The sequence below is a fragment of the Myotis yumanensis genome, unplaced genomic scaffold (assembly GCF_028538775.1).
Source record: "Myotis yumanensis isolate MYYU_CA2020_CCGP unplaced genomic scaffold, mMyoYum1.0.hap1 SCAF_6, whole genome shotgun sequence".
NCBI lineage: Eukaryota > Metazoa > Chordata > Mammalia > Chiroptera > Vespertilionidae > Myotis > Myotis yumanensis.
The window spans coordinates 73,123,479-73,138,117 of NW_027223757.1; the positions used below are offsets into that span (position 1 = coordinate 73,123,479).

General features: G+C 38.3%; 1 protein-coding gene across 20 annotated transcripts in view; it reads left to right on the forward strand.

The window, feature by feature from the left end:
• The window catches only part of DST (dystonin), a 432,285-nt gene that overhangs the window by 290,903 nt on the left and 126,743 nt on the right, over positions 1–14,639 (forward strand). For 14 of the 20 annotated variants that reach the window (XM_070418341.1, XM_070418345.1, XM_070418343.1 and 11 more), the window contains 9 exons: positions 9–137; positions 2,696–2,784; positions 3,728–3,863; positions 4,925–10,246; positions 10,373–10,522; positions 10,695–10,910; positions 11,090–11,239; positions 12,633–12,866; positions 14,083–14,235. In XM_070418341.1, coding sequence (XP_070274442.1) covers positions 9–137; positions 2,696–2,784; positions 3,728–3,863; positions 4,925–10,246; positions 10,373–10,522; positions 10,695–10,910; positions 11,090–11,239; positions 12,633–12,866; positions 14,083–14,235 — 6,579 coding nt within the window. The remainder of the gene's footprint in view (positions 1–8; positions 138–2,695; positions 2,785–3,727; positions 3,864–4,924; positions 10,247–10,372; positions 10,523–10,694; positions 10,911–11,089; positions 11,240–12,632; positions 12,867–14,082; positions 14,236–14,639) is intronic. The other 6 variants (XM_070418355.1, XM_070418354.1, XM_070418357.1 and 3 more) reach the window with 1 other exon arrangement.

The following is a 14,639-nucleotide window of genomic DNA, read 5'->3' on the forward strand; positions in this document are numbered from 1 at the left end:
CCTGCCAGAAGTCACTGGAAGAAGAAAAAAAAGAGCATGTTGAAAAAGCCAAAGAATTACAGAAATGGGTGTCAAATATCAGCAAGATGTTGAGAGATGGAGAGAAGGCTGGGAAATCTCCCTTCTCTAAGCAAAAGGTATTCACCGAGGTCCTGGTTAATAATAATAATAGTGGGTAGAATTTACTGACATGACAGTCCACCTAAAGAATGTGTAATTCTTTACCCCCCTCCCGCCCCCCATTTTTATAGGTATTTATAATGAAGACCAGATAGGTTAAGTAACTTGCCCATTGAATCACAGTATGTGGCAGGCAGAAGAAGGTGTTTTCTGATTTCAAAGCCTGAACTATATATATTAGTCTTATTAGTAGTAAACGGATATGTTGTGCTGCTTTTCCTAATGGTTAGGCCTGCTTCTTGATGACTATGATGAGAATTGCCAAAGAGCAGCAGAGGCATCCTGTTTTGTGCCCAGAGTAAATCCAGGCCCTCCATATCACAAATGTAGACCATCTCATTCTTAACAAATGTAAACAAAGCTTCAAGAATTACAAAACAGAATTACAAAAATACAAACTAGGATATTCACATTTTTGAGGTTTGAGTTTAGTTGTGCCTTTCTGGACTTTTTTTGTTTTATGAAGAAGTGTTCTCCCATCAATCACTGGAAATTCTAGATTCTTTCCCTTACCTAAATGAATTCTTTAGTTCTGTGGGCTATTTTCTGTACCCCAACTACTTGGCATTAGCAGAATAGCTCCAGCTTCTGAGGTGCTAGTGCTCCATGGTGTGTCCATGGGACTGCCTCCACTTGAAGCTCTCAGGGCATTGGTCGTTAAGGTGTAAATTTCAGTATTGCTGCTGCTGGTGGTGACAGCACCGGAACTGCAGGTGTGTTTTTAAAATATTTCTGCTAAATTAAGTATCACTTTTTTTTGGAAAAACTTGTCCTACCCTGCCCCTGCCTGATGTTTGGAAACTTTAGGGCAGTGATTCCCAAAGTGGGCGCTACCGCCCCCTGGTGGGAGCTGCAGCGATCCAGGGGGGCGGTGATGGCCACAGGTGCATTTGTTTTAACTTTTTTTGTATTACCTTTCTAGTCTGAGTTCAATAAATAGTTTCATAATTTCAAACTTCAATGTTTCTAATTTACACCTTTCTTTACTATATTTTACGAAAAAGGTAGAAACATTAATACATATATCTTTCTGTTTAATTGCTATTAAAATTTAAAAAAAAATAATTTCCAGGGGGCGCTGAGTAATATTTTTTCTGGAAAGGGGGTGGTAGGCCAAATAAGTTTGGGAACCACTGCTTTAGGGGCTGTTAGCTATCATTAGTGTTCCCCACTAGCTCCACATCAGTACTCATCATCAGCTGACATTGTTGACATAAGTAAGCAGGGGAAACTTCAGTGTCTTGTCTAATTATCCCTACGGCTTGAGGCCGATGTACTTTATCCGGGACTCCCCATTGAAGTTTTCAAGTCTGCGTATATACTTTGATTATTCAATGAAATAAAGCCATTTTCGCTCATAGTCTTGCTATTATATTTCATATGGTGTGGAAGGAATAAGAAGCTGGAAAGCAACTACATTAGATGTTTTAAATGCAAAACCTTCAAAATAATATTATGCATATATTTAGTTTAAAATGTCTTCTTTTCTTCCCCTCTTGTCAAATAGGAAAAGAACTAAAATAGAGACAAGAGCTTAGCAAAAATGTCTAGGACAATAGTTTCTTTTGAGAAATGTGGATTATAAACCATTGGTATTTTCACATTCTGTAGTTTTCAGTCTTCCAGAATTTTACTATGCCTGTTTTAGACCTACTGGACATAAAAGATAGACACATCCTTTTTTTTTAAATGCAGACTGTGGCCTAAATTATAAATCTGTAACAACACTTGATAAAAGAATTTAAGGCAATTTGATGTGAATAATAAATGTCTTTCAAAATATCAATATGGCCTCATTATTACCTGTAACCATGAAAAATAGACTTGAAATTGATTGGAAGTCAAATACATCAAGGGGAATGAGACCTTTTCATTGGTCCATCATTCTCATTTCTGCTCACTTAAAAGAATGGCAATTCATTTCTGATATTAGGTATTCAGAAATGATATACTAGAAATTAGGAGAAAGTGTTGCTTGTTATCCTCAGAGAGATCACTTTTATGGCTCTGACCATCACAGGCAACTTTCTCAAGTGAAAGTCTTAGCAATAAAAATTATTTACTCTTGATGTGCAGACATACAGATTAAACTGTCACGATAATTTTTTTTCAAAAGGAGCTTGGTATCCAGGAGTGTGGGGGAAGGAAGATACTCGTTGGGAGTAGTGTTCTTCATTCATGTATGTTTTGGGCACAAGGAACACATTGGGCCGGCGCTGAACCTCTGGGATAAGGCAACCTGATTCATGGTTGCATGGGACAAATGCAGAAACCATATAATGCTGTATTGTTATTTCCTTATGAAATAATAAGGCTTTTCTTAATTATGCATTCTAAATATAAAGCACTCCTCCTATCCAGGCCCATAGACTGATAATAAGTAATGAGTTATTGACTTGGGTCCCTCAGAAAATAGACATCATTTGGGTCTTGATGAGATTGAGTCATTTTTAAAAATTACTGTTGGTTAGTCTCTATGAGGGCAGAATATGAATGCATTTTCATTACCTTGCAGATTTCCAGTGAAGAAATATTAACCAAGAAGGAACAATTATCGGAGGCACTTCAAACCATGCAGATATTTTTGGCTAAACATGGAGACAAGTATGTTGGTTTTCATGAACCTTTTTTTTTCGATGTAGGAAAGTGGTCTGAAAAACATTAGGCAAATAGAAGATGGTAAATTTTAGCTCAGATTTTAAAAATGGAACTCAATCACAAATTTACTTAGTAATGTAGTTTACTAAGAAATTATAAATTTACATGAGATTATAAATTTAGCAATTTAAGTAATTGTCATTTTTAGTCACTTTAATCTGTCTTTACCCAGAGCCTGAAAGGTACTTATTATCTCCATATATTATTGTTAAGAAAACAAGTTCAGAGAGGTTAAGGATCAGTAGCTAGTGAGTTGTGAAGACTCCAAGCCAAGTCTTAATATAAGTATTACTGTCTGAGACTTACCTTTTGGAAAATGTGTGTAAATAAATTCTCGATTTTCTTAACTGAGACCTGTGGCAACCTGATTTCTCATATTTTGGTCCTACTTTTTGCAACAAGGCATTTCATATATTTCAGCTCATGCCTCAAACAGGGAAGGAATCTACCCTTTTCTTAAGCCCATTTCAACTGACCACTTTAAGATTATTCCAGAATGATTTTATATTGTACCTTAGAGAATAATGTTATTTTCTCTTTATTCATCCTTCAGCTTCAACAAGTTTCGTCTTATTGTCCCTTTCCCATGTTGGGACTAACAGTACTACTGTTCCTTGTGTATATGCTAGAGAGGTGCTAATATATTAATTCATACCCTTTCCTTCAGTCCCCATTTTTAGGCAACAGAAGGATTCCTAGATGTGTTTAGCACCACCCTTAATTTCCATATGCAGTCATTCTAAGACCTGATCAGTCTGTATATGAGATATTTTATTTTATGATTGTATACTTATTTAGAAAAGTACTTTATAAAATCATCGAGCCTAATATATCATCTTTATTGCTTGAGGACTTGCACTCTTCATTTCATACTTTCTGGTTATTTTAGATTGACAGATGAAGAAAGAAATGAACTGGAAAAACAAATGAAAACTCTCCAAGAAAGTTATAATTTATTCTTTAGTGACTCTCTGAAACAACTACAAGAATCACAAACCACAGGAGATGTAAAGGTAGAGGAGAAGGTAATATTATTAAAACATGAAGCTATTTCAAGGTTCTTAGTTTTACTGCATGATTCTAGAAATGTCAATGGTAAGGAAATGACCTTGAAATGTGTACATGGCAAAAACATGGAGTTCATGTAAGTATTTGGAGATTTCAGTGTTATTAATTGCAATCTTACACTTGCTGTCATCAGTTTATGTGACATCTTAATCTGCGCCTTGCATGATAAAAGGAAAGAATCATTCATTTTTCTAACTCTTCTCTTTAGAAGTCATTCTTCTGCTGCATTAGGCATTTTGTTATATGAATATAATGTTTTAAAATAGCTTCTGAGTCATGTCTAAAGGTGACGTTGAAGTGCTATGGGATTTGTTTGATTTTTAGAGATATCCATAAGATTTATTTGAATAACATTGGAACATATTTATAATGAAGATATCCTAGCATCTTCTTAAAATCTAATAGAAATCACTTAAAATTTCCTCTCCTTAAGATTTCAAAACTTCACAATACATATTCACAATATTCAGGATTCAAAAAGTTATTTCTGTATTCAATTCCCTTACTCCCTGGAGTACTTTACACACTATTTTTTTATATTTTGGGGTTATGTAACAGTTCTTCTGGTTCATTATTTTTTACTAGAAAGAAATTTGTATGCTGTAAACATCAATAGCATGGGGTTTGATACTCTCTTTCCTGTTAGTAAACTAATCTCACCCAATTGCAGAAAGCATGGTTTGCCTTCTAGGTATGTGTTCTGTTTTCTCACTGTCGTCATTTACTCTGTTGTGTCTTCACTAACCTTGTTAATGTACACAATATTAAGTTTTCAATTCACAGATGCATGTTGTTTTCAAAGCTTTTATCATATCCTGTGCTGTTGAATAGATCACTGACATAGATCACTTGTGCATTTGAGCTGCCTAACATTCACAGCATTGCCACGCCTTGGTAAGTAGAGGATTTTTATGTTGAAGTGTATTATTTATTTTTTTAAAATGCATGTGAAGTTTTGTGAAACCCTGCCCACCCTTGAATCACAGACTGATCTGAGAATTTTGTATTTTCCTTTCAGCTGGATAAAGTGATTGCAGGCACCATTGACCAGACAACTGGAGAAGTCCTTCCCATCTTTCAGGCAGTTTTAAAAGGCCTTATCGACTATGACACAGGAATAAGGTTGCTTGAGACACAGCTAATGATTTCCGGTCTAATTTCACCAGAATTAAGGCAATGCTTTGACCTCAGAGGTGCCAAAAGTCAAGGCCTCATTGATGAACAAGTTCTGTGCCAACTCAAAGAACTGAATCAAGCAAAGGAGATTATTTCTGCTGTGCCTTCCACCACAATTCCAGTGCTGGATGCTCTGGCTCAAGGCGTGATATCAGAGTCCATGGCCATCAGAGTTCTTGAGATACTGCTGTCCACAGGCTCACTAGTCATTCCAGTCACAGGGGAGCAGTTGACCCTCCAGAAGGCTTTCCAACAGAACATGGTTTCCTCAGCATTATTTTCTAAAGTCTTGGAAAGGCAAAAGATGTGCAAAGATCTTATCGATCCATGTACCTCTGAGAAGGTGTCTTTAGTAGATATTATGGAAAGAAGTATTTTACAGGAAAACACTGGGTTGCGGCTTCTACCTGTGAGGCCACAAGAAGGAGGCAGAATAACTTTAAAATGTGGAAGGAGCATTAGCATTTTAAGGGCAGCTCATGAAGGTCTCATAGACCGTGAAACCATGTTTCGGTTGTTAGGTGCACAGCTTTTTTCTGGAGGTCTGATCAATTGCAACTCTGGTGAAAGAATGACTGTTGAAGAAGCTGTGGCAGATGGGGTGATTGACAGAGATACTGCTAACAGCATTCTAACATACCAGGTTCAAACAGGTGGGATCATCCACTCAAACCCTGCCAAACGTTTAACTGTAGATGAAGCAGTCCAGTGTGATTTAATAACTTCGAGCAGTGCTCTTTTGGTACTCGAGGCTCAGCGAGGCTACGTTGGACTCATTTGGCCTCACTCTGGTGAAATATTTCCCGCATCTTCTTCCCTGCAGCAGAAGTTGATCACAAATGAATTGGCATACAAAATCCTGAATGGTAGGCAGAAAATAGCTGCTCTTTATATTCCAGAAACTTCTCAAGTCATTGGTTTAGATGTGGCGCAACAGTTAGGAATTATAGATAATAACACAACATTGATTTTAAAAAGTATAATACTGCCCGATAAAATGCCAGATTTGGGAGATTTAGAAGCCTGTAAGAATGCCAGAAGATGGCTCTCTTTTTGTAAATTCCAACCATCTATAGTCCATGATTATAGGCAAGAAGAAGATAGTTTTGATGGAGAAGAGCCAGTGGCAACTCAGAGTTCAGAACAGACTAAAAAAATGTTCCTGTCTTACTTGATGATTAATAGCTACATGGATGCAAACACAGGGCAGAGGCTGTTGCTGTATGATGGAGACTTGAATGAGGCTGTTGGTATGCTACTAGAAGGCTGTAGTACAGAATTTGATGAAGATACACCCATAAAAGAATGTATTGATGCCTTAAGACTCCCTGGTGTATTTCTGAATAATGCCCCAAGTAAAGAAATGGATGAAAGTGTAACTTCACCAAGTAGTTTTGACAAATGCCATTGCGGAGAACCTAAACCTAAAGAAATTCCTGAAAATAGAAAGCATGCCTTAGAAGAAGAGTTTAATGAAATGGGAACTAATGTTCTCAGTGAATTTTGTCAGTCGGAAAACCCGATACATATAATGGTAGCAGATCATAAAGTTAAGAATTCAGCTAGCGTGAATGTTCTCAATTCTGCATCCTATTTTACACAGTCTGGACATGCAGACTCTGAAAATATACCTAAAAACTGTGAAAGTCAAAGTCAAGTTGAAAAAAATGAACATGCAGCTGAATGTAGTCATTCTAAAAATATGCAAAACCTTGAAAGTGACTTGACAACAAATTCCATAGTGAAATCAAAAACTAGTAGCATCTGTAACTTGAAAGAAACAGAGACTGAAGGTAATATAGACAAGGAGTCACCTGTCTTTGACTATTCCCCCAGGCTGAGTGCCTTATTAAGTCATGATAAATTGAGGAATGATTGGGGAAGTTTTAATGATTTACATACCACAGAGAACAATGGAAATAAATGGGAAGCCTCTACAGTGCCATCCAATGACCAGTCCACATTGGGAGAAAAACCTCAAGACCAGTTTCTAGGAATTGCAGCTATTAACATCAGTTTGAAGGGAGAACACTGTGGACAAAAATATTTAAATACTGCTCATAGTGATCCCCAGGTACCATATCACAATGACAAAGCTATTTCAGATACTAGTGGGGGAGATGAAAAAATACATGCTGCTTCTCAACAGAAACCTGAAGACATGCAAAATGAGTCCACAGTGGAGGAGTTCTCCTGTGCCGTAACACCAACAGGTGATCCTGATAATGCCAGTGCATCTCATGTTTATGGCACATCATCGCTTGAAGAAACTGCTGGTGCTGGTGACTATGAAAGGTCACTACTGGATGATCAGCAGAGGGACACCGAAACAGACACTGATAGCGACGATGATTTTTATGATACTCCCTTGTTTGAAGACGATGACCATGATTCTCTGCTTCTTGAAAGTGATGATTGTGATTGTCTGCAACCCGAGGACTATGACACACTGCAAGAGGAAAATGATGGGGCTGCCTGTCCTGGCAATGTTTTTTATGATGTTCCCAGAGAGGATGAAAAGCCTATGGTGATTCAGGGGGGACTAGTTGATAGCTTAAGAGTGAGGGGGAAAGCCCAGTCTTTTCAGGATTGTCTCATAGGTATGGAGAAAGCTGAATTAGATTCTGATGAAAGAATACCTTTAAATTCAGTCGGCTCATCTAAGATCAATGAACAGTTGTTGGAAACTGAATCAGAAAGGGAAAGTACAGATAATTTAGAAGGTGATGAGTCTGACTTACTGACTGATTCTGAAATAGTAGGAAGGAAAGATAGCTTCAGTGCTTCATTAAAATTTGATGACACTGGCTGTTGGGGAGGGAGAAAAGAAGAAGGGTATGTAACTGGACAAGAATTGAAATCTGATACTGATCATTTTGATTCTATGCAATATGAAGAAAGTTATGGGGATTATTTGTGTGACAGTAATGGTCAGGATGATGACGACGATGATGATGACGATGATGATGATGATGATGATGATGGCGATGAAGAAGAAGGAGTGGGAGATGAGAAGGAAAAGACCATGTACCAAGATGAGGCTGATGGTATGGATATCCAATTGTGTGCTGCCACTATGAAAGAAAGGGAAAACAGCCATGAAAATCAAAGTATTAATGAAATCATTCTCCTGAGTAAAAAGCAAAATTATATTTCTCTAGAAAAACAGCAAAGTGTAAATGTTTTACAGCGAGAACCAAGTAGTAAAAGTAGCTTAGTTACTGAAAGAGGCAACCTTCCAGAATATACAACTGAGGTGTTTGGAAGAAGCAAAGAAAATCTGTTGAGTCCTGAGATGGCCGTTAAGGATATATTGCTGCCTACCGTTAAAGACACTGAATCAGAACCCACCTTTGGCCCTGAAGGTATTTTACATAACACTGATATTCATTCACCTTCTGATCAAATCATTGGCTCTGAGACTGTTTTAATAGGAAAACCTGCTGAGGAAAGCCATTTGTCATCTGTGGACTCTGTAACTGATAAAGATCATCAAGGAAGTGGGAGAGATGTAATGAAAAAGAGAGATGACAAAAGCAATATACTAACAGAAGATGAAACATCAATTCATAAAATGTTCCCAGGTAAAGGAGAAGGGCTTATGGAAGGTCAAGTAGAAGATGATAAACATCTCAAACTTTTGTCTAGTAAAAGTACGAGGGAGAGTCTTGATTTAGTTACTCAGTTTCCGTTTCCACAGATCACAACCAATGAAGGACATAATCATAAAGGAAGCCTTAAAAAAACAACTGTAGCTCTTAAAGATGAACCAAAGAATCTACAAACAATTGTGAGTCAAAGTCCTGTTTCATTTGGGAATCTTGAAGAAATATTTGACTCATTAGCTTCCAAAGTGATCAGTGACATTACTTCAGACGTATTGTCTGAAGGGAATACAACGACTGAGAATGAATCACTCACTGATGGACCTGAGAAAGAACTTGATCTGTTTACTTATTTAAAACATTGTGCAAAAGATGTAAAAGCAAAAGATGTATTGAAGCCACATGAGGATATCCCAAGTGGTACTCTCATAGCTTCCCCTCCTATGAAAGAACACTTAGAGTTAGGAGTTGATAATGCAAAAGAGAAAGCAACCCTGACTCAAGAAGACTCACCTCTAGATGAGAAGGCTCAACAGAATGACCTTTGTACTAAAGAATGTACCTCAGAAGGAGGAGCGGAAATGCCTCAGTTCACACCAGAAAGAAAGGAAAGCACACTTTCGATCTTACCTCTGAGAAATGTGGAAGGCCTTGGAATAAGAAGTGGTAACTCCAGCAACACTTTAAGCACAGACTGCACATTCTCAGAAATGAACCATGAGAAAGAAATAATCAAGCAACAGCCACGAGAAGAACAAGCCTTGTCTCCAGGAATTCAAGAAAAAGAGGTTCAGACCCCTGAATTATGTCAGGCATTTGTTGAGGATGTCAAGGACATCTTAAAAAGTAGGTTGAAAGAAGGTCATATGAATTCTCAAGAGGTTGGAGAACCTTCAGCTTGTGAAGATACTGAAATGTTAATTCAAAGCTTAATTAAAAGGGTTAGCACATCACAGTTGGTAAAGGATGCAGCTAGTCTGCCCAGCGACGACTCTAAGATCAGTGACTGTACTGGAATTTCCCTCATGAATAACTCACCAGAACTAAGAGCAGAGAGTAGAGATGATCCGTTCTGTATTGCAAATCTTCAGTCTGAGCTTCTCCTTGATATACTTAAGCAAAATCAGTATAGCCAGAAAATTACAGGAGCATTTGAATTGATAAAAGAATTAACGCAGATGGAGTATGATCTAGAGAAAAGAGGTATGACATCTAAGGTAGTTCCACTGCAACTTGAAAATATTTTCTATAAGCTGCTTGCCGATGGCTACTCAGACAAAGCAGAACAGATTGGAAACTTGAATCAAAAATCACCTACTACTTTTGAGATGGTGCATGAAAAACCACACATTGTTGATGATCATAAAAGCAAAGAAGGAAACCACAGTTCCCTTAATTTACAGAATATAAAAGAAATTGGACCAGAAAACTCTACTGTACGTGCATCAGCCTTGTCAAGAGATGAGAAGCTGGAGGAACAATGCAATGATTTCCCAGACCATCTGGAATGTATTTCAGGGTCAAAAGACATGACTTCTGGAGATAGCTCAATGGAACAAGTAAGTTGACTTTACATTTCATATGAAGTAGCTGCATGAAACATTTGGGAATCATCCCATACATTTTATTTGCTCTAAAAACCTGCATAGAGGCTATTGAATTAAAATGTCCAAATTTGTGTTTAGTTATCCAATGAGCTACAGCAGTGTTTACAGCACACATCAAAAATGCACGAGTATTTGGCTTTGCTTCAAGATATGAAGCCTCCCTTAGACAACCAAGAGTCTCTGGATAACAGTCTAGAAGCTTTGAAGAATCAGCTTAAGCAGTTAGAGGTAAGAATTATCTGCTGCCTGTAATGGGTGGGAGTCAGCTGATGTCAGTTTGGGAAAGTAAGCAGAGCACTTTACATTTATGTTTTGGATATTAGTTGTATTTCTCACTAAATAGCTCTGGGATCTATCTATCTATCTATCTATCTATCTATCTATCTTTATTTTTTTGCAGACATTTGAATTGGGATTGGCTCCAATTGCTGTTATTTTAAGAAAGGACATGAAGTTGGCAGAAGAATTTTTAAAATCCCTTCCCAGTGACTTCCCCAGAAACCATCGTGAGGAATTGAGTGTAAGCCTCCAAAGTTTACAGAATGCCTTCTCTTCCCTCAGCGACGTATCTTCAGAAAGAATGAAACACCTTGTTCTGGCGATTGACAGTGAAATGGTAGGCATCAACACGTTTCACACTGAGATTGAAGTTTTGAAGAAAATGTGATTATTTAAAAATGTAATCATAAGACATAAGTATTTTATTTTTAGAGTGCTAAGCTCTTAAAACAGAATCGCCATTTGTAGGAATTTGAATTTTAGAAACAGAAATGAATGCACAATTTTGTTTTCTAGTCGAAACTAGCCATTTCCCATGGAGAATTTCTGCACAAACTCAAGTCGTTCTCACACTGGATATCAGAGAAGAGCAAGTTGGTGAAGGACATGGAGCCAGTGAATGTTCAAGATACTGAGCGTGTAAAGAAAAGTTTGGAGTTTCTCAAGGCAGGTATCAAAATAACTAAGACAAAGCACATTTAAAAACCTATGGATTTAATGTAACAAATGTTTAGAAAAAATATGACTTTTCTAAAGCTATTATGGATTATTTCTTTGTGTCTACAAGATATTTGTTCATAGTTGACACAACTATAAAATAAAGTCAACTTTATGGATGCCATTCTGATGCTATCCCAACTGCCTTATGAAACTCTTATAGACATGTTGAGATTTGTTTTTATGTTTATATATTATTCAAATCCCTAATAGTATAAATTAATCACATAAATTTATCATAGTGTAAGTAGTTTTTATGTATTAGTCCTTTAGTCCTTTTTGTCCTGCCTCACCCCACCTTTAAGTTCTTAATTTGAACAGCATGCCTCATGAATGATGGGTAGGCCCCTGACTTGAGAGTTAGGAAACTGAAATGCTGGCCCACTTAATTTATGTTTCAGATTCCCCATAGTCTCGTTTATGAGTGACCACAGTGGCATGGGTACTATAAATATTAGCAAGCAATATTTTAACGTTGATGTTTCCCTTCAGCGTGCCAAATGTATATCAGTTGGAACTTTACCTTTGGTCAGAGTTACATTTGAAGTGTGATATGGCAAGCAAGTTTAAAATATTCTTAGAGGGGTTATCCTGTATAATAAAAGCCTAATATGCAAGTTGTCCCCTTGACCGGGAGTGGCTGCTGGCGGCTGCAGGTGGCCGGGGGCGGGGAAGGGAGGTACCTCTAGCCAGCAGCCACTAGGGATCCTACTGTGCACAAATTTCATGCACTGGGCCTCTAGTCTTTTTATATAATACTAGAAGCCCAGTGCACGAGATTCGTGTCCTGTGGGTGGGTGGGTGGGAGGGAGGTCCCTCAGCCTGGCCTGTGCCCTCTTGCAGTCTGGGAGCCCTCAGGGGGTGTCCAACTGATGGCTTAGGCCAGCCAGCTTGGCCTAAGCCATTGGTCAGACGTCCTTAGCACTGCCACAGAGGCGGGAGAGACTCCCGCCACAACTGCTGCACTCGCCAGCTGTGAGCCCGGCTTCTGGGTTTCTGGCTGAGCAGTGCTCCCCCTGTGGGAGTGCACTGACTACCAGGGGACATCTCCTGCATTGAGCATCTGCCCCGTGGTGGTCAGTGCACTTCATAGTGACCAGTCGTTCTGCCCATTCGGTCAGTTTGCATATTACCCTTTTATTATATAGGATTAATTACTGCACTATTTAAATAATTTCATCATTACCATTTTTACTAGGTGATGAATAGATTTTTGAGTAAATGAAAAGTATCAATAAAACCTGATATAAGAAGCATATTTTAAAAGTAAGTATCATTGTAAATATAAGCTGTATATTACGGCTTACCTCCCTGTTGGTAACTTGTACTGCTTTGTTCACAGAACGTGTTAAAGGAGCTTGGACACACCAGAATGCAGCTGGACACTACTGCCTTTGATGTGCAGTTCTTCATTTCTGAATATGCTCAAGATCTGTCTCCCAGCCAGAGCAAACAGCTGCTGAGGCTCTTAAATACAACTCAGAGGTGTTTTCTTGATGTGCAGGAATCAGTAACTACCCAGGTGGAACATTTAGAGGCTCAGTTACAGCTAGAACAAGATCTTGATGATCAGAAGGTTTGCCTTTCTTTGTGGATTCTGTGTTTTCAGTTCTTCAATGTGAAGCCTGTAATGTCAATACCCAGGGATTATGGCGTGATAGGAAAGATTTTTCTGGAAAGGCAATTAATGGACAGGGTATAATGTGGAGATTCTACCATATAGAATAGTACTGCTTTCCATAATAATGTTATAATTCATTGTTAGAATACTCATGACTCCCTAAAACTACTGCTTTCAAGGGAGAGCCTTCACTTTTTTTCCTAGGAGTAGGCTATACAGATGCACTGGGAAATATCAAAGGATAGATTGATGAACATAGGAATAAAGAAGGTTAAGGGTATCTTTGTCCCCTAGGAGGCAGTGTAGCACAGGAGTTGAGAGCAGGGCTCTGGAGCCAGACTGCCTCAGTTTACACTCACTCATTGTGGAGCTAGGGCAAGTCATTTATCCATAGGTTTCTCACTGGCAAATTGGAAATAGTAACAGTGGTTGCCTGGTCATATTGTGAACATTGATAAAATAATGAATATAAAACTCTCAGCACCTTGCCCAGCATGTGGTAGGCGCCTAGTAAACATGATCTATGTCTATAAGATGAATAAACTAGTGTGTGTGTGTGTGTGTGTGTGTGTGATCGGATAGTGAAAGATACAAGTAATTGACTTATGAAATAAATCTCTTATTTAATGGATTATATTAGAGTGCTGCATCCAATAGCAATCAATAATGAACAAAGAGGTGGGAATGGAATTAGACATAGTGAATAAGTAAAGCTACTGCATGCGATGTTCTTTTTATTATTTCTTGAAACACCAGGCATTGTCTCTAGCATGACAACCTATATGCACATGTCAAATATATTAACAGACACATCACGACTAACTTCTGTTTTGATATCCTTTTACAGAATTAATTGTGTGTCGCAGGTTTCAAGAGCTTAAGAAAATGGAATGTTTCTTCCTGTCGGTCAGAAGTTCCATCTCTTACACATGTGCATGGCCAGTATTCTGCTGAGCAGTTTCATCCAAACATGCTCTCTCTCCTTTTTTATGGGACAAGCTCTTACTTTCTGTGTCACCTTGCTCAGTTGGTACCCCACTGCTACCATGTTTACAGCATACTCAGAAAGCTTCTTTTAGAGGAAACTTGCAAAATGTATTCTGATAAGGAGCTAGCACCATCGTGAGCGTATGATCCCCATTGAAGACGCTTTGGTTTTGTTCCCCTGTAGATCGTGGCAGAGCGCCAGCAGGAGTACAAAGAGAAACTCCAAGGAATATGTGATCTCCTTACTCAGACTGAAAACCGCCTGATTGGGCACCAGGAAGCCTTCGTGATTGGCGACGGCACAGTTGAGTTAAAGAAGTACCAGTCCAAGCAAGAGGTAGAATTTGGTTTTGCCTCAGTAGTTCTATGTTGATGTAGAGTTCGGTTACTATTTGGAAAGTAGTTAGGATTTTTGGGGGAAAAAAGCAATCATTTTAGCTTTTCTGAGACAAGCCATACCTAGATGCCCCCAGCCCTCCTGAGCTATAAACTTTATACTAAGAGTCACATTTCCAACTTCAAGCAAGCCAAATAATTTTCTTGACTGATTTTTTTTGGTGAAATTTTGAGTGGAGGAGATATAAAGGAGTTTTGATAGTGGAAATAACTTGTGTGGTGAATTAAAACTCAGATCCATTTAAGGCCAACCACTCACTTTCAAAATCAGGTGAAATAGCCATCAGTTTGGGTTCTTTCACTTTCTTAGCTCTTTCTTATCCCTTTCATCTTTCTCTGCAATGT